The 26,198-nt window shown below is 43.0% G+C and overlaps 1 protein-coding gene and 1 pseudogene across 1 annotated transcript; both read left to right on the forward strand.

The window, feature by feature from the left end:
* The first annotated feature begins 6,698 nt into the window (after positions 1–6,698).
* On the forward strand, positions 6,699–11,032 carry LOC145974280 (uncharacterized). Its single transcript, XM_083104080.1, has 4 exons — positions 6,699–8,482; positions 8,524–9,021; positions 9,067–9,655; positions 9,740–11,032. The coding sequence occupies exons 1-4, from the start codon at positions 6,699–6,701 to the stop codon at positions 11,030–11,032; spliced, it is 4,164 nt and encodes a 1,387-aa protein (XP_082960206.1).
* Positions 11,033–12,478: 1,446 nt separating this feature from the next.
* Positions 12,479–15,714, forward strand: LOC145974746 (uncharacterized; annotated as a pseudogene).
* The last annotated feature ends 10,484 nt before the right edge of the window (positions 15,715–26,198 follow it).

A 26,198-nucleotide genomic window follows, 5' to 3' on the forward strand; every position in this document is an offset into this window, starting at 1 on the left:
CGAATCATCCACTATGCCATAAGAGGGGAACAATCGTAGGATTGGTGGATCGTGCCTTTTTATTATCGCATCCGAGATTCCATCAAAAAAACTTTGAGCTGATAGTCGGCGTCCTTTTGGACAATGGCTATCCTCTATTTTACATTTTCCATGTAATACGAGAACGTCTGAAGTTGCTATTGGCCTTGAATCGGACAGGCTTGGAGCCCGACGAGGACCACCCTGAGAAAGGACCCTCTTCATATTTTACAATCCCATACATTCCAACGTTTTCGGAACAATTTAAGCGAGTTCTTCGTAATCATGACACGGGAGTTTCTTATTTTGGCTTAAATAAACTTCGTAATTTTGTCAAGGTCCATAAAGACATAATGTCAAAAGATTCGTGTAACAATGTAGTGTATAAAGTCTCGTGCAATGATTGCGATGCGTCATATGTCGGCCAAACTAGCAGACAGTTAAAAAAACGAATTTCTGAACACCGAAATCACATTCGACGAAATACGTTACAACCTTCGGTTATAACTAATCACAGACTGGAAATCGGTCATGATTTTAATTGGGAAGAATCTGAGATTTTGGACAGGGAGTCCTCGTTGGGCAAAAGGCTTGTCTCTGAAATGCTGTTTATCAAGCGCCAAAAAAAATAGCTTGAACTTGCAGAGTGATACAGAGGGCTTGCATCATACATTTGCAACGATAATCGATAATTTATCGAAAATATGAGGCGTTCGTTCACGCGTCGGTATGTTTGTTATCGTTGAGTCAACTGCGCATGTCCTTGGTTGAGTCCATGTTTACGTCCTGACAACCGAGGACATATTTATACAGTTCGTCATCGAATCTCGAATCGACATGAGGCGCACAGCGGCATACTATATTATTAATTGTAAATAGCGCGGAATCTGGTGAGCCATGCTTCTACCTATTAATTTAAGCAAAAAAGCTTATTAACGTGTAATATCTTTCGGTATTTATTTTATTATTTTTACTCGATTTGTTAGATCTGCTGTGACGTCGCATAGCATAACTATAGTATATTTAATTGATTGTTGGAAGCAGAGCGCTTATTAGACCTCCGCGGGAAGCAATTTAGCGGTCACCTACGCGTCGAAAACAAATTCGTTTAATGTAACGCGTCACTATCTGTAATATATATTGTTAACATCGCGCTGAAGAAGGATCAAAAGATGATCCGAAACGTTCGCGTTTTGTTATTATAATGTGTTTTTTAATAAACTAATAATATTGAAAAAAGAAAGAAGTGTTGTTGCTTCTCTGCGCTCCAACTACCGCGCGTTGGCTCTTATGCCATTTTCTTTTTAATTTATATGATATTGATATTTATAGTATTTATTATCTATCTGTTACATAATACAGAAAAATTGGAAAGTTGGACAATTTTTGAAACTATAATCAAAATGCCAAAAGACTTTCAATATTTATGGAAAAGACGGAAAAACCAATTGATTAATTGTGAATTAAATTATTATAGACGTTGCAAAGTATTGCATTTAACTGATTCGAATAGCATCTAATAATTCAAGAAAAACAAATAATTGTACTAATGTTAATGATACATTTAATAAAATAAAAACTTTGCCTCATTGTTTCTATGAAGCGATCGAAACAAATATGGAATCAGTTGCAGAAAGTAACGAAGAAAATAGTGTTGAAACACAAAGTAATATTTCTAAAATCAGTAATATGTCTGATTGTTCCAATAATAGCACAGGACCACAAAATAAAATCGATGGAAGGTTCCATGGACCAGACCTAGTGCATAATATGTTTTTGGGGTCGCTGAAACCGAATCTACAACCTATTTTTCTCTATCACGTCAGCATTTTTCCTAACCTCAAAAAATAGCTAAAAATGATAAAATCCAACCTTATCAACCATGAAACCTCATTTAACCTTATAACTTTATACCCTTGTAACCCTTTAACTGTAAAAACGATAACTAATAACCCTAAATCTCTTAACCTAAAAGTCCATAACCTCAAAACCCTAATTCTCAAACCCCAATAACCCAATAAACGCATGAAACAGCAGATATGTGAGATTCCAACCTAAATCTTGGATAATATTAACTTTAAAACCCCACAACCCTATAACCCCTTAAAACCTCATAACCCTATAACCTCACAATGCAGCATCAAAAGGACTTACAGATAAAACTTTAATCTTCGATCTAAAAGATAAAAAAAACTACATCTTCTTTACAATCTTGAAACTCTCAAATGCAACTACAAATCAATGCCTTGGACGAAATTCTCGTTAAAAGTAACAATGAAAAATCTGAATCGTGCTAGTTTTTGTCAAAATCGTCGAAATGTACTCGTACGTGAGACTTAATCTCAGATTTTGTTCGTGTGTCGGCATCCAGGGCACCTCCACGTGGTGACGGTGGGCAACGGAGTTGTTCCGTGATCCGGCAAAGTCCCTGGATCACGGCGCTCATGCCGTCATGGTCGGCACACGAAAAAGTACGATGCAGGGAGTCGGAAACCCAGTATCGGCGACTGGTTTGGGTGACAAAGCGGGCCCACAGGCGTCGTCATCAAACGACCGCAGCTCTACATCGGTGGGTAACTTGGCCTTTGAAGAGTATAATGTTACAAGAAAGCCATTATGCAATAATAGCGTAGATTCTTTTTGCGTCGTTTGTGGAGAATACGTTGTCAGTAAGCTCAGAAGACATTTACAAATACACTTAAAACTAGGTATAGAGAATTTTTTGGTATAGACGCAGTGATCAATCATTAGACTCCACAAACAATATGCTTAAGATGCTCCTTGCAACTTAATAAACAGAAAAAACGGACGATTGCTTCTCCAATGATCTGGCGAGAACCAGGAAATCATGAAAAGGATTGCTATTTTTGTTTAACAAACGTTTATGGGCATAACCGAAAAACAAAATCTTTGATCTCTTATGCATCTGTTGAATCTGTGACTCTTCCTACATTCCTTAGCGCTGAACTAATTAATGAAAGTAATATTACTACTGACGAAAACAAAAGTGCAACGGAAACGTCAACTGACGAAGTTTCAGCTGGTAGTGATGTTGAAGATGTAGAGATGCACCATGAAACATCGGAAGAATCATCAGACGAGACTGATAAAAATCCTAATGTTTTTACTCAAGAAGAGCTTAATGACTTAGTGCGAGATGCAGGACTTTCGAAAAAAATTTCTGAACTCTTAGCGTCAAGATTAAAAGAAAAAAATTGTCTAGCTCCAGGAACTCGTATAACTTTTTATCGCGATAGAGATATCCAATTTAGAAAATATTGTACAGATGTAGAAAACTTAGTTTATTGTAACAATATTGAAGGACTAATTAACGAATATAATATTTCTTATGAAGCTAACAACTGGCGTCTATTCATAGATTCTTCAACACGAAGTTTGAAAGCTGTTTTGTTACATAATGGCAACCAATACGCTCCGCTACCTGTTGGTCATTCAGTTGCATTGAATGAGGAATACCACAATCTCCGCTTTTTATTGGAAAAATTAGATTACGATAAACATAAGTGGCAGATATGTGGAGATTTAAAAATAATGACAATTTTACTAGGTCAACAAAGTGGTTTTACAAAATATCCATGCTTTATATGTGAGTGGGACAGTCGAGCTCGTGATGAACATTATGTAAAGAAAGAGTGGCCACTTAGAAATAACTTGACTCCAGGATCGAAAAATGTTATAAAACAGAGTCTAATACCAACAAACAAAGTAATTCTTCCACCACTACATATAAAGCTAGGACTAGTAAAACAGTTTATTAAAGCAATGAAATTTAAGGAAAGCAAAGCTTTTTTATACCTCTTTGAAAAGTTTCCTAAACTGTCTGATGCGAAAATAAAAGAAGGCATTTTTGATGGACCACTAATAAGAGAACTTTTAAAAGATAACGAATTTCAAAAAAGAATGACTAAGGTAGAAAAAGCAGCCTGGCAAAGTTTTAGAGACGTAACAAAGAAATTTCTAGGAAATACAAAAGATCCTAATTATGTGAGTATTGTTAAAAAGATGGTAAACAATTTTAAAAATATGGGATGTTTAATGAATCTAAAACTGCACTTTCTTCATTCTCATATTGAGTATTTTCCTGAAAATTTAGGTGATTTTAGTGAAGAGCAGGGTGAAAGATTTCACCAGGATTTACAAGATATTGAAAAGAGGTATCAGGGTGTTTGGGATGGTCATATGTTGGCAGACTACTGTTGGTCTTTAAAGAGAGACACGCCAAACCAACATAAAAGAAAAGCACTGCGGAGATCATTTACTAATAAACGAACGCGGTATCACTCTAAGACTCCAAATGCATAAAATGGCTATTTACAAAGTTGTAAAGCTCCATTAAGAATCGTGAGAGGCGAGGGAACTCACGTTAATCAAGCACCCCAAATCGTGAGAAACAAGGGGACTCACGTTAACCAAGCACCCCGAATCGTGAGAGGCAAGGGGACTCACGTTAATCAAGCACCCCAAAGGGAACAAAAACCTGCTACGTCCACGTCGTTGTTCTTGGGTAAAGCTAAATGTAGGTTATTGCAATGTACAAAATTTTGACCTTATCGGGTATTCTTATCGGGTTCTTTTGATGCTGCATTGTGAGGTTATAGAGTTATGAGGTTTTAAGGTTATAGATTTAAAGTTGATGGACTTATAAAGATGTTAGTTTATGGAGTTTGAACTCTGTAACATTCAGAATCAAAATCTTACGTATAAATTTTTCCGAAGTTGCGTTTCAGGCTCGTAGGGTTATGGGGTTATAGGGTTGTGGGGTTTTAAGGTTAATATTATCCAAGATTTAGGTTGGAATCTCACATGTCTGCTGTTTCATGCGTTTATTGAGTTATTGGGGTTTGAGAATTAGGGTTTTGAGGTTATGGACTTTTAGGTTATGAGATTTAGGGTTACTAGTTATCGTTTTTACAGTTAAAGGGTTACAAGGGTATAAAGTTATAAGGTTAAATGAGGTTTCATGGTTGATAAGGTTGGATTTTACCATTTTTAGCTATTTTTTGAGGTTAGGAAAAATGCTGACGTGATAGAGAAAAATAGGTTGCAGATTCGGTTTCAGCGACCCCAAAAACATATTATGCACTAGGTCTGGTCCATGGAACCTTCCATCGATTTTATTTTGTGGTCCTGTGTAGTTTACGTGAGGATCTCTGTTCGAAAATCGAAAACATTAGTCCGAATAAAACAGTGCATGAATCAAATCCGCTTTTTTTGGGTATGATAAATTCGAGAATTTGAATTTGTCGAGCGTCGAGAAACTTCTCGAATTCTCACGGTCGCTGAAATCTCAACCGCTCGCATTATCTTTCGTTTTTTTTGGTGGCATAAGAAACGCGCGTTATAAACATTTGGCAAAACAATGTCAACCGTCGACAACGTCAGCGAAACGCACGGGCATGCGCGCCCATACGTCACGATCAGCTGATCGAAAAGAATCACGCGCATGGCAATCGCAAAAATGTCAACGTCAGACCTCGTCGGCGGCCTATTGCATACAGCGCTCTGAGGTCACCGCCAAAAGATTGAATTTATTGGCCCACGTCGCCGAGGGCTCGAAAATCTGCTCGCTATATAACGAGCACCGCGTATGGACAGGACGAGTCTTGCAATTTTTGCTAACGCCGCTTTGTAAAACCGCTCTTTCGCAGAAACCGCTTACTTAGTCCGTTTAGTTGTGCCAGTTCCACAGTCGTCGGATTTATAATTTCGGAATTTTAGTTCCTGAAAGTTTTGTATAGATATTTATATTTCTTTATTAATTGTGTAGTGCCTTAAAATAAACTAGAAAAAATACAAAAAAATACATGTCGTGTGACGTTCATTTAGTCTCTAGACAATTGTCGTGTCCTCGTCCATCTCGCAAGATTACATCCTGTGCTGTCGCACCAATTCGAAGTTGCTCCGAGAACATTCTGGTCCTTCGAGCCGGATCATTAATCCGCATCCGCAGATTCGCGAGTGACATTTCAGTACCGTACTGTGCTGCAAGATCCTAGACAGACAAACAATCAAAAATGAGTACCGATCTGAAGGCGTTATCGGAAGCTCAAACCGACGTTCACGGTCGCATGTCACGCTCCATGGACAACCTCAGGAAAATGGGTGTCTCCAACATCACCCTTTGCGCCATTCAAGCTCGTCTCACCATCCTCGACAGCCTATGGGGAAAAATAGAGGCTCAGCACGAGCTTATTCGAGCGGCCCTGAAGGAAAGGTACAATGAGAGTGAGTACGCTAAGTCTGACTTCATCGATATCGCGGAGACGACTTACGTGACACAACGAAGTACGCTGTTAGGGTACGCCGACAAGTTCAACGCCAAGTCGTCCGCCGCGCCAAAGTCCGAGCCAATTCAGGAACACGTTCCAAAGACTTCGCTGCCGCGCATCAAGCTCCAGACTTTCTCGGGCGCATACGAGGACTGGCTATCTTTCCGCGATCTATTTCTCTTGATCGTAGGAGAAAATCAGTCCATCTCCAATGTCGAGCGCTTTCACTATCTGCGCTCATGTGTAAAGGGTCCGGCTGAAAAATTAATTCGATCGTTAACAGTGACGAGCGATAATTATCACCGTGCGTGGGCGATTCTATCAAAGCACTTTGAGAATAAACGGGAGCTAATGCGCTCCAATTTCGCCATCTTCACTGCCGTAACGAAGATGAAGTCGGAATCTGCCGAGGAACTGAGTCGGATTTATCACGCCGTCACCACCGCCGTGAACGCCCAGGAGAGCATCGGGAGACCCATCAACTCAAATGGCATGGATCTCTTTAACCACCTAGTGATCGAACTCTTCGATCAACGAACTCGCCTGGAGTGGGAATCGTCTACCGGCGACTCCGTCGATCCACCAAACCACGAAATCCTGTTGGACTTTATGACTAGGAGGATACTTACTTTAAACGCCGCAAAACCGAAGCCAGTCATTAAGACTCACGAGGACGTCTCTCGTTCCGCGAAGTCCCACTTCGCGAAAAACAGTTCTGCCGACCTTCCCAAATGCGCCGTCTGTAAGGGCAAGCACTCGATCATGAAGTGTCCAGAATTCCAGTCGAAGCCCGCGAGCGAGAGGAAGTCCATCGTGGAATCGAACAAACTCTGCTTCAACTGCCTCGGCAATCACTTCTTGGCAAAATGTCAATCCGTCAAGACGTGCGTTACTTGTAAGCTACGTCATCACTCGCTGCTACACGACGCGTACGCACTTTCACAACTCACTGAGGCAAGTATACTCTCGACCACACGCACCGCATCTAACTGCAAGGCGATTCTCCTCGCCACCGCACGTGTCACCGTACACGATCACCTTGGTCGACCGCAAAGCGTACGAGCCTTGATCGAGGTTTCGCTCGTCTCGGAGGCCCTGGCGCAACGTCTGCGCTTGCCACGCACACGCTCCTTGCTGTCCATCGTTGGAATCGGAGGAGCACGCTCAGGAGCCACCCGCGGAAAAATCTTGCTGAATCTTCTGTCCGACGTGGCCCAGTCCTCCTTAACCGTCGTCGCGCACGTACTTCCAAGGTTGTCGTCATACCAAGGGCCCGCCATCCGAGACTCCACCTCTTGGTCGCACATCCGTGGCCTCCTGCTAGCTGATCCGCGCTACCTCGAGCGAGATTCCATAGAGCTTCTACTCGGCGCAGACGTCTACTCCTCCATTTTGCAGGACGGTGTTCGTAAGGGTCGCAAGGACCAGCCCATCGCACAGAAGACGTCACTGGGGTGGATCCTCTCAGGAGGTTGCAAGAGCGTGTCGACCAATGGACCCCATAGCTCCCTCCAGTGTACGGTCGACCACGACTTGAATGCTCTCGTCCAACAATTCTGGGATCAAGAGCGAGAGCAACCGTCCACCACCATCCTCTCTCCAGACGAGACCAAGTGCGAGGAGTTCTTCGCGCGCACTCACGAACGCACAGGCAGCGGACGGTACGTCGTAAGACTACCGTTCGTTAGACCGCCACCGACCTTCACACAAACCCGCAAGCCAGCCGAGCGTCTCCTGACTGCCATGGAGCACCGATGCGCCCGAGACCCTCGATTCGGCAACCTTTATCGCGCCTTCATGATGGAGTACGAGCATCTGAAACACATGGAATTGGTAAGCGCCTCGCCGCAGAAGAGCCAATCTGTGTGTTACCTACCGCATCATGGTGTACTCCGGGACTCCAGCACGACCACCAAACTCAGAGTTGTCTTCAATGGGTCCCAGCGCACGCTCGCCGGTGAATCACTGAACGCCAATCTTCTCATCGGCGCCAATCTCTTGCCTGCGCTCGCCGACGTCCTCTTGCGGTGGCGCTGGCACCGCTTCGCATTTATTGCCGATATCGAAAAGATGTACCGGCAAATCCTGGTGCATCCGGACGACCGGGACTTTCAGAGAATCCTCTGGAGACATAAGGAGCCAGCGACGACATCTTCGAATATCGCCTCAACACGGTGACGTACGGCTTGGCTTGCGCGCCATTCTTGGCCATAAGGACTCTGCATCAATTGGCCAACGACGAAGGAGCATCATTTCTTGACGGAGCAAGCGCACTGCGTCACGACTGTTACGTTGACGACATCGTGACCGGAGCTAGCACTCTATCCAAGACCATCGACAAGCAGGAGCAACTCCGCAAGCTCTGCACGGCGGGCGGGTTTCCCCTGAGGAAGTGGGCCTCGAATAACGAGGAGGTTCTCACCAGCATTCCCAAGGAACACCGCCTCCAGCAACCGCATCACGCTTGGCAAAGCGAGAGTCATTCAACGCTCGGACTGAGATGGCACCCTGGTGACGACGTCTTCTCCTTCTCGATCCAGCCGCGCGTGACCGCCCCGATCACCAAGCGACGGGCCTTGGCGGAGACGGCTCGGCTCTTCGATCCACTGGGCTGGCTTGCACCCGTGGTGATAAGAGCCAAGATCCTCATCCAGTCCACATGGATGAGGCAGCTGGACTGGGACTCCCCGCTTCCACCAGTGGACGAACAGTTGTGAAGGCGCTTACTCAACGATCTCCCACTTCTTGAAAACCTCAGGGTGGATCGTTGGTTGGGCACCGACGACCACAACACTCACGTGGAGCTGCACGGATTCGCAGACGCATCCGAACGAGCATACGCAGCCGTCGTCTACCTCCGCATCTCAGGCCGTACCTCCAGGACGATTCGCTTGCTAGCTGCAAAAACAAAGGTCGCACCGATTAAACCTGTGTCACTGCCGCGCCTTGAGTTGTGTGCGGCAGTGCTACTCACCAACTTGACGCTGCACCTTCGCAAGGCTCTTCATTTAGTTTCAGCTTCAGTATTCCTGTGGTCAGACTCCAGAGTCACGATCCAATGGATCCAGGGACACGCATCGAGATGGAAGACATTTGTGGCAAACAGGGTGTCACACATCCAGGTTCAGTTTCCTGAAGCCCGATGGCAGCACGTCTCAGGACGGGATAACCCAGCGGACTGCGCCTCCCGGGGGATCGAGACACGGGATCTGCTGGATCATCCCTTGTGGTGGACAGGACCCGCGTGTCTCAAGCAGAACTCGTCCTTCTGGCCGAAGGATGACTCCGCCATGCCCGACGACAACACTCCGGAAGCAAGAGCGGCAGCCATGAGCGCAGTGGTGGAGGTCAAGGCGGAACCGGAACTTCTCCTGCGGTTCTCAGCCTTGCACCAGCTCCTCAGAGTCACTGCCTGGTGCTGTCGATGACAGCGCGGCACCGCTCCAGCACGCGACCACAAAGCGACGCTTCAACCCGACGAGCTGGAAGCGGCCTTGATTCGATGGCTTCGCATTGTGCAAGGCTTGCACTACGCCACTGAAGTTACCGCTATTAAGCAGGGCCGTACTGTTCTGCACAAAGGTCAGCTCGCCAAACTCAACCCGTTCCTCGATGACAACGGGGTTCTGCGAGTTGGAGGTCGATTGAAACACGCCGTATTGTCGAAGGACGAGCGGCACCCGATGATAGTACCACCGGAATCAATGTTCACTCAACTCCTTATTGACGCTCATCATAGGCGAACGCTGCATGGAGGAGTGCAGCTCACACTCGGGCTACTTCGCCTTCGCTATTGGATTCCACGAGGTTGCGCCATCGTGAAGAGACATATCCACCGGTGCATCACGTGTACGAGATGGAGAGCAGCTGTGCCACAGCCCTTGATGGGAAATCTTCCTCATGAAAGAGTAACACCGGCCCGTCCGTTTCTACGAACGGGAGTTGACTACGCAGGTCCGATTCTGATTAGGACCGGGAAAGGACGAGGCCACCGAGCACACAAGGGCTTCATTGCCGTCTTCGTATGTCTAGCAACGAGGGCAGTCCATCTGGAAGCAGCATCAGACTACACGGCGGATGCATTCCTAGCGGCATTCCGTCGCTTCATCTCTCATCGGGGTCTCTGCGAGGAAGTGCACTCTGACTGCGGCACGAACTTCGTCGGCGCAAGTCGAGAACTTCGACGGCTGTTCTGCGCTTCGTCAGCCAACGGCCGTCGCATCGCGCAATCCGTTGCTGCCGACGGGATCAGATGGAAGTTTAATCCACCCGCAGCATCTCACTTCGGCGGTCTTTGGGAAGCGGCCGTAAAATCCACTAAGCACCATCTTCGCAGGGTCATCGGGGAGTCAACGCTCACTTTCGAGGAGATGAACACCTTCCTCAGCCAAGTCGAAGCGTGCCTCAACTCTCGTCCTCTTCAGGCGCTCTTCGATGACCACGACGATCTAACGGCACTAACACCGGGGCACTTCCTCATAGGAGCACCCATTCTGGCCTTGCCTGAGCCGCCACTTGAAGACCGCAACCCGAATGCGCTCTCCTGCTGGCAGTTACTGCAGAGGATGCGTGACCACTTCTGGAAGCGATGGTCGCATGAATACGTCCAAACGCTGGCCTCTCGCCCTAAATGGACAAAGAACACAGCCAGTCCCGAGATCGGCGCCCTGTGTCTCGTGCGACGTTACTCCACCAACTCGGTGGCCGCTCGCGCGAATAACTAAGTTGCATCCGGGGAACGACGGCGTCGTCCGCGTAGTCACCGTCCGCACATCAACCTCGGAGCTCGTCCGACCGCTCGTCAAGGTGGTTCTTCTGCCCGGAGCCCACGACGCATCTTCATCGCCTCATCGGGACGCGTGAGATCGTCACCACATTTTTAATCTAATTTTTTTCTCTTTTTTTTTAATATCTTACACTTCACTGTATTATATTTCACGTATGTCTTATTTCTGAGAATCGTACCGCGCGCGATTATGTTAAATCATAATCACACATGTTCAATATTATGTGCGATCCCTGAGCCGCGTTATCAGTCCTTTTTTTTCGCGTGCGCTTTCTCACTTCAGAATGTCGCGCTCACTGTTACTTATCACAGCACTTCACATTGCAATTCCCGAGGTCCACCGTCATTCTCGATTTTCACTGCACTCGCGAAAATTCATTCACAAAATCACGCTGTACACATTTACATTATTCACCACTGTATATAATTCATCACATTCACGCGCTACTCATTCTCGCGAGAGATTCAAACCAACTAATTAATACGTGTCCTAATACCACGTCACCATCGCGTTTCATTCATGATCGCAATCTCAAACTCATCGATGGAACCGTCCGCGACACCTGTCCGTGCACGAACACACTCACGAATTTCGTCACGTACTGACGAGGCGGGCGGGATGTTCGAAAATCGAAAACATTAGTCCGAATAAAACAGTGCATGAATCAAATCCGCTTTTTTTGGGTATGATAAATTCGAGAATTTGAATTTGTCGAGCGTCGAGAAACTTCTCGAATTCTCACGGTCGCTGAAATCTCAACCGCTCGCATTATCTTTCGTTTTTTTTGGTGGCATAAGAAACGCGCGTTATAAACATTTGGCAAAACAATGTCAACCGTCGACAACGTCAGCGAAACGCACGGGCATGCGCGCCCATACGTCACGATCAGCTAATCGAAAAGAATCGCGCGCATGGCAATCGCAAAAATGTCAACGTCAGACCTCGTCGGCGGCCTATTGCATACAGCGCTCTGAGGTCACCGCCAAAAGATTGAATTTATTGGCCCACGTCGCCGAGGGCTCGAAAATCTGCTCGCTATATAACGAGCACCGCGTGTGGACAGGACGAGTCTTGCAATTTTTGCTAACGCCGCTTTGTAAAACCGCTCTTTCGCAGAAACCGCTTACTTAGTCCGCTTAGTTGTGCCAGTTCCACAGTCGTCGGATTTATAATTTCGGAATTTTAGTTCCTGAAAGTTTTGTATAGATATTTATATTTCTTTATTAATTGTGTAGTGCCTTAAAATAAACTAGAAAAAATACAAAAAAATACGTGTCGTGTGACGTTCATTTAGTCTCTAGACAATTGTCGTGTCCTCGTCCATCTCGCAAGATTACATCCTGTGCTGTCGCACCAATTCGAAGTTGCTCCGAGAACAATCTGCAAAGATTAATTGTTGAGCAAAATATTACACATAATACTGCTAACAAATTACTTGCCATTTTGAGGAAACATGTCCATACAGATTTACCTTCAGATGTTAGAGCATTACTTTTAACACCACGAAATGCATCCTTAAACATAAAATCTCTTGGTGATGGCTGCTATGTCCATTTTGGTTTTTCCTTTAATACGATCCATACAAGTATATTCCAAATTTATAAAAGCAAATAAAATTAAATTAAATGTTAATATTGACGGTTTACCACTTTCCAAGAGCTCAGGAAGCCAATTTTGGCCTATTATGGCATCCACAGAAGATATTGATATTTATACATCGCCTTTTATTATTGGTATTTATTGTTACGTCCAAGGGACTTCACGATTTTTTTCTTTCCCATAACTGGCGCACACGTGCATGACTTCCAAAAAATCGTTAATGTCAGTTAAATTGGAATAGGATTCTCAGTAAGTGCTCCAAAAACGACAGCCGGATATTAACGGGCTAAAATCATAAAGAGTAGCATCCGGTCACAGTCAAGGCGCCAACCAGTCAGCCGAATTTGATATTTTCCGATCACTTGAAAACTCATAAAATCTAAGAAGCCATAGAAAGTAAAAAAAACTATTCATGAAAACGCGAGTGACCGGATGTCGCGACGCGACACACGTACCCATCTAAATTTCAAGGGGGTAGTAAAAGTCATCCCTTGTCTTTAGCAGACGCATCCTGCAGGACATAAATTACTACCACCTCCGATACTGAGAATCCTAGGTCTCTCCGTTTTGGAAGATGCTCTCCTATTCGCGAACGAATGTAATAAAATTCTGATTTGTTACATTTGTTCTAAACGCTCATGAGAGGGGGCAGTGAAGAGACAATGGAAATCTAATGAGAGTTTCTATTCGTTAACTTCCCTAGCTCCTCACTCTAGGAGAGGGTAATCCAAAAACGATATATAAGCGCGAACTTCGAACAAATCACCACTTCTTAAGTATTCTTCATCCTTAAGTCTTCATTAATCAGTTATTCAGCTATTCATTCAGTATCTCAGCATTCTTGCATTACTAAATCACTATTCTCGAAAATCTCGGGATTATTTGTATTAACAAAAAACAGTCAGTAACCCCATCGAGTCTGTGCGCGTTTGCTAAACAACAGTGCAACTATACTGTCATTCCCGACGCCAAGAGGCCCAGCAACTACCAGCCAGCGCTAACCGTAATCGCGTTCTCTGAAACAAATAGTAAGTCTTTTCTTTGTTTATGATCTCCCTCCGCTTTCTTCTCTTTACTTACTATAATCGCTTCCCTAGTGGAACCCGTTTCGAGGAAATCCACTAGAGCCAAAGCAAAGCGACTCCGATACCGTCGCAATCGCCGAATCCGCAGACTACTGGCTCGGGCTGTGGCCGACCCTTCTTTTACATTAGATTTAAACGAAATAAATACGAATCTTCCTATCACCCGAATCTTCTTGAGTAACATCCAAGAAGATACGCGAGACTCCTCATATCTCCCCCCTCAAACCTCTCCTCCCAATTACTTCCCGTATCTGTCTCCTGGAACCCTTGCTCCTAGTTACTCTCCCGTGTACGACACGGAACCCGACCATCCGCCTAAATTTCCGCAATTGTCGCCCTTTCCTTCTCCACCCCACGAAGCAACTCCTGATTCTCATCTCTTCTGTCCTCCCGTTCTTCCTCCCCCTATTTTCTCCTGGATCAATTTTAGCGATCGAACCGTCGCAACAATTCTCTCCTTAACCTACCCTGAATACACAGATCCCATTCTACCAGGTTCTTTCATCTTGGGACCTGGCCCCATACACATTCCTAGCCTTAAGGCTTTTCTCCGCACCGCTCCTTCCGATATTTCCATTCCCTGTTTCACCTCCTTTACCGATAGTAGTAATGCCAACCTAGTAATGCCAACGAATTTCTTCTGGACTTTGTTAACGACTTCATCCTCCTTTCTCAAACTGGCATTATTGTTTCAAACAAAAAATATGCAATTAATCTTAATGCAGTATTATGTGACGCCCCAGCGAAATCATTTATTACGTACACAAAAGGCCATATGGAATATTATTCTTGCTCTAAATGTACACAAAAGGACGATTTTATATGTAACAGAGTATTTTTTTCAGAAACTCATAACATCGTCTTACGTACAAATGATACGTACAAATAGATTACAAATTGAACATCATACAGGTGATTCCATATTAGAGAAGCTTGGCATTGGTATGATAACCCAAATTCCAATGGATTACATGCACCTTGTTTGCTTGGGCATTGTAAAACGATTACTCCAATTATGGATTAGAGGAAGAAGAAATATTATTATTATCCTCAGAAAATGTAAAATCAGTTTCGCTTCATTTAATTAAAATTAAATCTTGTATTCCAGTTGAATTTGCAAGAAAACCTAGAGAATTAGATGACATTGATAAATGGAAGGTAACGGAATTTCGCCAATTTTTACTCTATACCGGATTTATTGTTATGAAACCAATACTATCTTCGATTTGTTACAACCATTTTCTTTCTCTCTGTGTTGCTATTAAAATATTAACTGATAAACAATTATGTGTGATATTCAATGCTTACGCGAATTCGTTGTTACTCTACTTTGTTTCGAATTATGGAAAGATTTATGGCGAGGAATATGTCTTATAATGTCCATAATCTTCTGCATCTTTCGAATGATGTACAAAGTTTCAGTTTATTAGATAACTTTAGTTGCTTTAAATATGAAAATCATATGCAGAAAATTGAAAATAAGTTACATAATTCAGGTGCACCTTTAGAACCATTTTCAAATCGTATATTTGAAGAGTTACAGCTTCCGATTCGTTCATTTAAAGTGGAACAATATCCAATTGTTGTTTATAAGAAAAATAATGTAATTTATCATCTTAAATTTAAAAGCTTTAAATTTGCAACTAACAAGACCGATAATTGTGCTATGCTTTGTGACAAATCTATCGTTTTTATCTTAGATATCTTTGAAGAAGATGGTGTTTGTTATGTTCATGCAAAGCATTTTTTAAATGCAAAATTTTTTTTGATGTACCATGTTCTTCTGAAAAAAGTGGCATATTTATAATATCACATATTAATACTACAAACATAAAAATTCCAATAACGTTAATAAAAAGGAAGTGTTTAAAAATTAAATACTTAGATGATGACTGTTCCTATATTACAATACCGCTAGAAGGCACTAATAATTAGATGCTGTAAGTTTAGAGTTGAATGTGTCTATCTTCTTATTTATACATTGTAAAAAAAACTTAAAAAAATTTATGCGTTATAAATGGTTCTTTTTGTCTTAAAGTTAAATATTGAGAAATTGGAAAAGAAATCCTGATTGTCCCTTTGTCGGAAAAATTTAAAAGGTGAGTGTGCAGCAATTCATTAATAAAAGTTTAATGTGCATTTTAATTAATACAATTTATAAGAGGAGGTTTTCAACTCAAAAAGATTATTAAACTGCGACAATATATAGAAAATATTTTGATATTAACCCTGAAGCGGTAAGAGCAATGAGATAAAATATTATAACAAAGTGTTGAAAATAGAAAAATATTGAAAATATATTCTTCTTGCTTTTTTCTCTGTTTATACAGTTTACATAATGCTTTCAATAACCGATGAGTTTACTACTCGATAAATCTCATTAAAAGAAATAAGTTTTCTCTATAAAATTTTGTTCTATTTCTTTTTATTGGCAAATAATGAACTGAATGGATCAACTTTCAGAAGTTGATTTTCTTTTTTAGGGTGAATTCGGACAGCAAAAAGAATAGGTTCTCATATATCATGATATCTTTTATGTATTGCTAGTTTCATAATTCTTTGGATTTTCGAGTTGAGAACTATCCTTTGTTAGATTAAAATAACAATAGGAAAATTTAAAACTGTGAATAATCAATAATTAATATCATACGTATGATATCCAGGATGTCCTCTGGATATTCTCTGAACATCTTTCAGACATGTGTGCTGTTAAGGACAAAACGTACATTTTTAAATATTTTCTTACAGTTATTTCTTTTTCCTTTTCAAAAATTATCAATATGTCATGTATGTCATTATACAGGGTGGGCCATTTTAATGTCCCCTCCCCAAATATCTCTTTTCCTGCGCCTTTTACAAAAAAATGTTTCATAACAAAGTTGTTAGACCTCAAGAGGGACACAAGATAGCGATATAAATTTGTTTGCAGAGGGCGCCATTTTAGAGATTTCATCATAGCGGCCATTTTTTTAAATGGCAGTCGATTTTGTTCTCGAAATAAAAGTTGTAGCTGACAATGAGACGAATACAACGGTTTTTCGTTTTTTGAAATTGGATCATTTTTCACTAAGTTACAGTGTTCAAAAGTTTACATGTAATGTATTTAAGTAAAAAGCTGCCATCCCTATACAGTATGCGTATTTTGTGTGTTATTCCTATCCATTATCTGGACTGATTCTGTTTGATGGTCCACCAGCTCCGGACCGATTGACATGCATTTCCCCGTGCTTAGCATTATCCAGGATGAACGACGTGGACGTATCGGGATTTCATCCCTTTGAGGTGCTTGATTAACGTGAGTCCCCTTGCCTCTCACTATGAATGTTTGTAATATTAGCGCAAATGCTTAAACAAGTTTCCATTGACAGCGTCACATTTCGTTAAACGTAATCGAAAGCTTTCTTGGACTTTTTGCAATACATCAGGAGTAATTTCTGAGAATGTGTTTATGATTGACGAATTTTCATGTTGTCAATAGTTGTTTTTTTGTCGCGAAAACTTTTTCTTTTACGTATCCCCACAAAAAGAAATCTAGTGGCATAAAATCAGGAGATCTTGGTGGCCACTCTTGTGATTGACTTCTGATGCCGATCCATCTATTTGAAACAAATTATTTAAGTAGTTAACTACGTGGCGACTTCTGTGGGGGGGTGCTCCGTCCTGTTGGAACCACATATTACGACGAACTTCCAAGGTAACATTTTCCAAAGGACATGGGAAATGATTTTGAAGAAACGTCAGATAAGTTTCACCATTTAAATTTTCCTCGAAAAAATGAGGTCCGATCACACAATTGTCTATAATTCCTGCCCAAACATTTAGAGACCACTTGGTGCTGAAATTCTTCATTTCTCTGCCATTGAGGATTATTTTCGGACCAATAATGGCAGTTGTGGCGGTTTACTCCTCCTCTGTTATTAAACGTCGATTCATCTGTAAAAAGAACCCTCGAGAAGAAAAATGGATTTCTAGCAAGTTGGTTCTGAGCCCAATTGTAAAATTGTAATTTTTTGTCGAAATCTCTATTTTCTAATTTATGTGTTAGAACAATGTGATATGAATGAAACTTTTGTTCTTTTAGAATTCTTAAACACGTTCTTTGTGAGACCCCATGTCTACGTTCCATATGCGAACTGTAATTCCGGCAGATGTTCGTCCCAGGTGCGGTGATCCCTGTCCACGTACTGGCTGATCATCGTTTTGATCGTTCGGTTTGTGCGCTCCACCGGGTTGCAATGCGGTGCGTATGCGGGGTTGTTACATTCCGGATTCCGCTCTCTACCAATCGTTCCTCCAATTGTTTGGAGCGGAGCTGCGTGCCGTTATCCGTGAGGATGGATCCTGGGCGGCCGTTTTAGGATCACGTGGTTCGTGATTGCCTGCGTCACTGCATCAACCGTGGCCCGACGGAGAGACACGAATTCGGCCCACTTGGAGAATCTGTCCTGCATGGACAATAACCATGTATGGCCTCTCCGGGACCATGGTAATGGTTCTACTAAATCCACGGTTACTTGCTCCCACGATCGCATGATGTTGGTCGCGTGCATTTTTCCGGCTGGTCGGTGTTGGGCCGCTTTATGCCTCTGGCAGTTTTGGTAGGCCTTGACGTAGTTCGCTACTTCGCGGAACATTCCTGGCCAGTAATAATGCTCGGCCATTCTGGCGATGGTCTTGGCGATTCCCAAGTGCCCAGCGGTCGGGGCATCATGGGCCTTTTCGAGCACCCTCCTTCTGAACAGTTGTAGAAATATCTTCCACTGCTGTGCCTCCGGTGTCTCTTTAAAATCGAGGCTGTGCAGCACGTGCTTGTAGAGTCTCCACTGTTTAATTTTATATTCTGGTTTCGCGGCAGGATCGTCCTTCAACTCCCGGAGGATACACTGGTACCAGCGACAGCGTGCGGTGCGAGTGGCACAGATCTCGGGCTGGCGCGATAGTGCATCCGCGACGCGATTCAGGGTCCCGCGGCGGTATTGCACCTCCAGGTTGTATTGTTGCAGTTCCAGTGCCCATCGCCCGAGGCGTCCGGTTGGCGAATCGATTTTCCGTAGCCACTTAAGGGCCTGGTGATCCGTCACGACCGTGAAGTCGCATCCTTCCAGATAATTACGCATCCGCCGCATGCCCCATATAACCGCGAGACACTCAAACTCCGTCGCGCTATAGTTCCTTTCGGCCGCGTTGAGCGTTCGGCTCACGTAGGCAATAACTCGGTCGCCTTCTTCATATCGCTGGGTCAATACGGCCCCGAGTCCGGTACTGCTGGCGTCCGTTTGTAAAAGAAACGTCGCATGAAATCTGGGCAAGCGAGTACGGGTGCGGAAATTAGTCGCTCCTTGAGAGCGCGGAACGCGATTGCCTCCTCATCCCCCCATTTCCATTGGGCTTTTTACGCGTTAGTTGTGTCAGCGGAGCGGCTATGGTTGAGAAATTTGCGATAAACCGTCAGTATCATGACGCCATTCCGAGGAATTGGCGGATCTGCTTTATGGTTGTTGGCTCTGGCCACTCGGCCACGGCGCTGACTTTTTCCGGGTCAGTTCTTATTCCGTCCCGTCCTACTACGTGTCCCAGATACTTTAATTGATCGACGCAGAATTTACACTTCTCCGGGTTCAGTCGGAGTCGCACTTCCCGGAGTCGACAGAAGGTTTCGGCGAGCAGCTCGAGATGTTCCGAAAACGTTCGGCTAATGACGATTATGTCGTCTAAATACACGAAGATGTGCGGTTCGAGTTCTGGGCCGAGGACGGTATCCAGTAGCCGTTGGAAAGTGGCGGGTGCTGAGTGCAGTCCGAACAGCATGACCCGGAAGTGGAAAAGCCCCTTACCGGGTACCGTGAATGCGGTAATTGGTCGGCTCTCAGGTGTGAGCGGTACCTGCCAGTATCCGTTCTTCAAGTCGAGAGTTGATAAGTAGCGGGCTCCTCTTAACTTATCCAAGGTGGCGGTACCTGGGGTAGAGGATACGCGTCGCGATGGGTAACCTCGTTCACGCGGCGGAAATCTATGAAAAGCGGAGTTTGCCATCCTTTTTCCGAACCACCACAATCGGAGAGCTCCACGAGCTGTCGGAGGGTTCGATGATGCCTTGTTTCAGCATCTCCTCCATTTCCTTGTCAATAACGGCTTGTATGGCCGGATTCCGCGGCCGATACCGCTGCTTGATAGGCGTCGCGTCTTTTAAGCGGATGCGATGTTGGATCCTCTCGGTGGGCCCGCCGACCCCTTCGAATTTTTCGAGTTCGAGCTCTAAAATATCTTGGAGCGCTTGGCGCTCCCTTGGTGTCTGGCTGGCCAGCCCCTTGGCAGCACAGCACTGGCTTTCATCCCTGATAGCAGACAGGGACGGCGGGGGAACTCAGCCTTAGTTTTGCCTGTATGTCTATCCCGAGGAGGAGGTCGCTCTTCATCTCGGGCAAGATTGTGAAAGTGTGCGTGACCTTCTTTTCCCGTACGTGGAGGGAAACGGTCACGGTTCCTGGGGCGTCCGCCGGCGTTCCGTCCACCAGCAGGATTTGCCCCCCCCCCCAGTTTGTTCTATTACTCCTTCCCGTCGGAGCGCGTTAACGGTGTGTCGGTTCATGAGGAAGACCTCATGAACCGACCCTGAATCGATCAGGGCGTCGAACTGTTGTCCCTTGATGGTTACATATATGTGCGGTCGAGAAAGAAATCTTATCCGGGGCCTTGTGCGGAGTTCGCGACCGCGGCAACCCCCACCCCTGACGCGTTTCCCGGACGCGGATGACACTCGGACGTCAACACGCCGTCCTTGCCGCACTGGGAGCAGAACTTCACGGCTGGGCGTCGGCATTGGGCCCGTGTGTGCCCCCGCTGCTTGCAGCGCCAGCAGCACTTTTGTTATAGGTGGCGGCGATGGTCGGAGTCGGTTTCTCGCGCTTTTTAACCTCCCGTTTTTCCCGTTCTATATCTTCCTTCGCTCGGGACTGCAACTCGGCGATGCTTCGCACATCGTCTACACGTACGTACGCTTTGTACTCTGGGTGCATGTTCTTGTAAATTAAATCGAGCTGCTCTTCGCGCGAAAACCCTCCGACCCGGCGCATCAGTGTCATCATCACCGTGGAGTAGCGTGTAAACTCTTCGCCGCTTGCTTGATGATGACCCATGATATCCCGGCGTAATGAGGCCGTATAGCGCCTCGGAAAAAATTGTAGGTGAAACGCCCGTTCGAAATCGTTCCACGTCCGCCAGTCCTCGCGATGGTTACGGTACCACAAAAGCGTATCGCCCTTCAACATCTCGGGCAACTCTTTCAACATCTGGGGCCCCGAGACCCCATATCCGTTCCTGAGTTCCAGAAGTCGTTCCAAGAACGCGGCGGGATCCCGACCATCGAAATCGTAACCCCATTTCCGGATCTGGTTAATCATTTTCGCGTCTGCGGAAGGAGCTTCCGTCAGGTTGACCACGCTATGCTCATGTCGGTTGAGCGTGGTTACTGTGATGCACGGAACCGGCCCCGCGCTCGCTTCCCCTCACGACGCGTCGAATTCGTCCGGATTTTCGTCGACGTAGGTACTCATTCGGCAACGGAGTTCGTCCAGCAGACCGGAGTCATCGAAGTCGTATAACCGAAGAATGACCGCTATCTGGGCTTTCGGTAGGGCATAAATCCACCCTTTCATTTTTTTATCCCACGCGTCTCTTCGCACACACCTGAGCGATTTTCCTGTTAAAATGGTCCCTGTTCAGGCGCCAATGTAACGTGCTGTTTTCCGTATGCCGCGGAATCTTAATTGTATGGATAGCCGTCGGATCCAGGTGGCGGAGATAAAGTAATCCGATCACGTATAGCTGTGTGTGTGTAACAAGTGTTTATTGTAGCTGTATGTGTAATGTACAATTGTGAGTGTGCGTGTGCGTGTATGTGTGTGTGCGTGTGTATGTATACGCGTGTCGAATGATCGATATCTTCGATCTATGCGGGTCGAGAAATTACGGACTCCCGGCGCGAAGTAATCGCCGTTTATAACTGGCGTAATCGTTCTTTATTTATGCGTCCGCGTTATGAAGTTCGGCCGTGGACGTGTCACTGATCCTGTGAAAATAGCGGTTCGCACAATGCTCGTTCAATGGTAAGAATATAATTTATAATTCGTGCGAGATGCGCTTGCACGATTCTCGGTACGGTGTGCTCGCGTTTTTGCGACCCGTCGGGCGCGTTTTTGTCCGAGTTTCTTGCCGCGGCGTTTACGGCTCAGCTGTTCGGCGCTTTAAAGACCTGGCGGTGCGGTATTTAATTCTAATTTTTTCCCCGATGGATGTAAGGTTTTTGGAAGGCGTCGCGACGCTAGCAAGCGTCGGAGGCGGCTCAAGTTCCACCTCGGGATAGGCGCGACGTCTGATGTTCGGATCTTGGTTCGGAGGCGTTCTCTAAGCACCGATATCAATCGGTAGAGGCAGCTTTCTCACTACCTTCTGGCTTTTGGATTTCGCAAGGATTTCTCGATTCGCTTTGCTTGCCTTCTGACTAGCTCGGCTGTTGAGAAGGATCGGAAGGATCTGGCCGTTTGTGCCGCCGAGAGCCCGTTTTATACCCGGTTAATTACCCGCGCCGCGTATTCGGTAATTACTCCCACCGAGCGGCGGTAAAAATATCGGAGCGGTTCGGGTCCGCCCGGGGGAGTTCGGGATGCCGAGCGCGGGTTCTCAACTGTAGGCTTCCGACGGCAGTATCGCGATAATCGATTATCGCGTTTTCTACTCGGGAACTGTTTCCTAATTCTTAAAAATGGGCGCATCGCGCCTCTGCCTTTGCCCGACCGATGTTCGTCGGGCGGCAGCTTCCGGCCGGTGTTCGCCGGGAATGATGCATTGCGGAGTGCATCGTTACAACGTAAAAAAAAAAGTTTTTGCGACAAAACCAACAACTGTTGACAACATGAAAATTCGTATAATAAACACATTCTCAGAAGTTACTCCTGATGTATTGCAAAAAGTCCAAGAAAGCTTTCGATTACGTTTAATGAAGTGTGACGCTGTCAATGGAAACTTGTTTGCGCTAATATTATAAACATTCATAGTAAGAGGCAAGGGGACTCACGTTAATCAAGCACCTCAAAGGGATGAAACCCCGATACGTCCACGTCGTTCATCCTGGGTAATGCTAAGCACGGGGAAATGCGTGTCAATCGGTTTGGAGCTGGTGGACCATCAAACAGAATCAGTCCAGATAATGGATAGAAACAACACACACAAATTCCGCACACTGTATAGGAATGGCAGCGTTTTACTTAAATACATTACATGTAAACTTTTGAACACTGTAACTCAGTGAAAAATGATCCAATTTCAAAAAATAAAAAATCGTTGTATTCGTCTCATTGTCAGCTACAACTTTTATCTCGAGAACAAAATCGATTGCCATTTAAAAAAATGGCCGCTATGATGAAATCTCTAAAATGGCGCCATCTGCAAACAAATTTATATCGCTATCTTGTGTACCCCTTGAGGTCTAACAACTTTTGTACGAAATATTTTTTTGTAAAAGGCGTAAGAAAAGAGATATTTTAGGTGGGACATTAAAATGGCTCACCCTGTATATAGGGTGTCCCGAAATTATCGCTTGATACTTTAAAGGCAGATTCTCTGGCCAATTTAAAAACGATTTTTCCTCAGCGAAAATATCGAGGGATATTAATATTTTTTGCATATTCCCAATTTTTGTCATCATGTATCTTTCTAACTAAGCCTTAAATTAAAATTCTATTAAAGTAAACTCTACCTAAAATTAACTAAAGAATGTCACTTTATTAATATTTTATTCCCATAAGCCTTAGTTTACGAAAAACCCTTTATTTTCAATCGTTTATAACTCGAAAACTATTAGTGCCGCGACATTTTCGCTGAGGAAAAATCGTCTTTAAATTGGCCAGAGAATCTGCCTTTAAAATATCAAGCGTTAGTTTCGGAACACCCTGTATAGAAACTAATTAAAAACTTTTTTTTTCAGTCTATCTATATGTACTAAAACATTATATGTACTAAAACATTGTTTAATTAATGAGACAATATTTAGACAATGAATTGTGAAAATACAAAGTACGCGGTGGTGAAATTTTTTTCAGACTCAACATATAACGAAATTCCAACGGCCTGACTATTTGAAAATGAAAATAATACTTGGTGTTGGTTGCCGCCTCGAACCGCTAACTGTGCTACATTGATATCTAACTGCACCAGTCCAAATTTTAATACGTGGACTAAATTTGAAATTGACATTGTAAAATATTGCAGTAAATATTTGTATTAATATATTATATATACCTTTTATTATAGAAAAAAACTTTTTATGGAGAGAATATATTTTTAATGTGGTTTAATTTGATACATTAACATAATTGTCATTGATGTCACATTGAGATAATTGTCTACATAAATGTATATATGAAATAATATTTACTATAATTTATTTAGAAACTCGTTAATTACAAAAAGCAGCTGTAAAAATTTAAAATTTAGTAAGCATATACAGGGTGTTTCATTTTAATTTCCTCAGGCAAATATTTCGGAAAATAATGAAAATTCGGAACAATGTGTCAGACAAAAGTTGTATGGTTTCGAGGAGGACATAAGATATTGCCATTAGTTTGACCTTGAAGAGTCACCTGAAGGTCACATGAAGGTCACCTCCAACTTTTTAAATGGGATACCCTATATGCTTTTGCATATTCTTATAGCTCATCTCGAGAGCTTTTCAAAACACTATAATTAAGTTAGTTTTCATTAAGTACTTTCCGAGTTATGAGGCTTAAAATAATTTCTTAATTTTACATAAACCATAAAATATCTAGTAAAATATTCATTTTTCGATTATCTTACCTTAATACTTTTATGTACAAAATAATGAGAGGAATCAATTGGTGTAAAGAAAAAACATAGTTGTTTTTAAGAAAATATATGTAATTACATATTACATATACGTCGACGAAGATAATAATGAAATAAACGAATAAAGCAATGTTTCTTTTATATTAAAAATAAATATTATAAGACAGATTATATAGATATATATTATATATGATAAGATAGATTATATAAATTATAGATTAAGAAGTAAGTTCAAGTACACGAGCATTTTATTTAACTTTCGAAAAAGTCAATTACCCTGTGCTAATAAGTATTCAAATATTTTTATTGTATAAAAATTTTACAAACTGTTATTGGATATAATTTTTATTTTGTTTTTGTACACGACCATGTCGAGTCATTTTTTGTTTTTTCTACATGACAATCAGATGCATATGTATATTTATGTTCCTTGAAAGACTTAGATTAGTGAAGACTATCTTTAAAAGGTGATAATAATATATATACAGGGTAGGCCATTTTAATCTACGCACTGAAATATATCAAAATCCATAAGTTTAAGACAAAAATGTTTCAGACAAAAGTTGTATGGTTTCGAGGGGGCCATAAGAGGGTACCATTGGTTTGATCTTGAAGAGTCACCTGAAGGTCAGGTGAAGGTCACCTCCAACTTTTTGAATGGGACACCCTATATGCCTTTGCATATTCTTGTAGCTTATCTCGAGAGCTTTCCAAAACACTATAATTAAGTTAGTTTTTATTAAGTAATTTCCGAGTTACGAGGCTTGAAATCATTTCTTAATTTTACATAAACCGTAAAATATCTTGTAAAATATTCATTTTTCGATTATTTTACCTTAATACTTTTATGTACAAAATAATGAGAGGAATCAATTGGTGTAAAGAAAACACATAATTGTTTCGAAAAAAAGAATGTAATTGTTAATTGCAAATTAGATTTTTTCTTTCGAAACAATTATGTGTTTTTTTTTAAACCAATTGATTCCTCTCATTATTTTGTACATAAAAGTATTAAGGTAAAGTAATCGAGAAATAAATATTTTACTAGATATTATATGGTTTATGTAAAATTAAGAAATTATTTCAAGCCTCATAACTCGAAAAGTAGTCAATGAAGAAATATTTTATTATAGTGTTTTGGAAAGCTCTCGAGATAAGCAACAAGAATAAGTAATCAAAAATAGGGGGTTCCATTTAAAAAATTGAAAGCGACCTTCACGTAATCTTCAAACGACTCTCCAAGGTCAAATCATTGCCACCACCTTATGGCCCCCTTCAAGCCATACAACTTTTGTTTGAAACATTTTTTTATTTAACGCATCGTTTCGGAAATATTTGAGCGTATTATTTAAAATGGGAAACCCTGTATATCTGTTTGCTGGGATGTAACAAACCGCTCAATATTAATAACATTCTCATTTCCAAGGCAAATAATTTGTACGTCAGACTACAATTATATATTCAATTGAAATTTATCAAATACGCATTATGAAAGTCACATTGTCAAAGTTCAGCAGATACATAATCACAAAGTAGAAATGTACGTGTTAAAATAGATA

The sequence above is a fragment of the Camponotus vicinus genome, unplaced genomic scaffold (assembly GCF_025532165.1).
Source record: "Camponotus vicinus isolate PSW18456_S1 unplaced genomic scaffold, iyCamVici1.0 SCAF_7, whole genome shotgun sequence".
Taxonomy (NCBI): Eukaryota; Metazoa; Arthropoda; class Insecta; order Hymenoptera; family Formicidae; genus Camponotus; species Camponotus vicinus.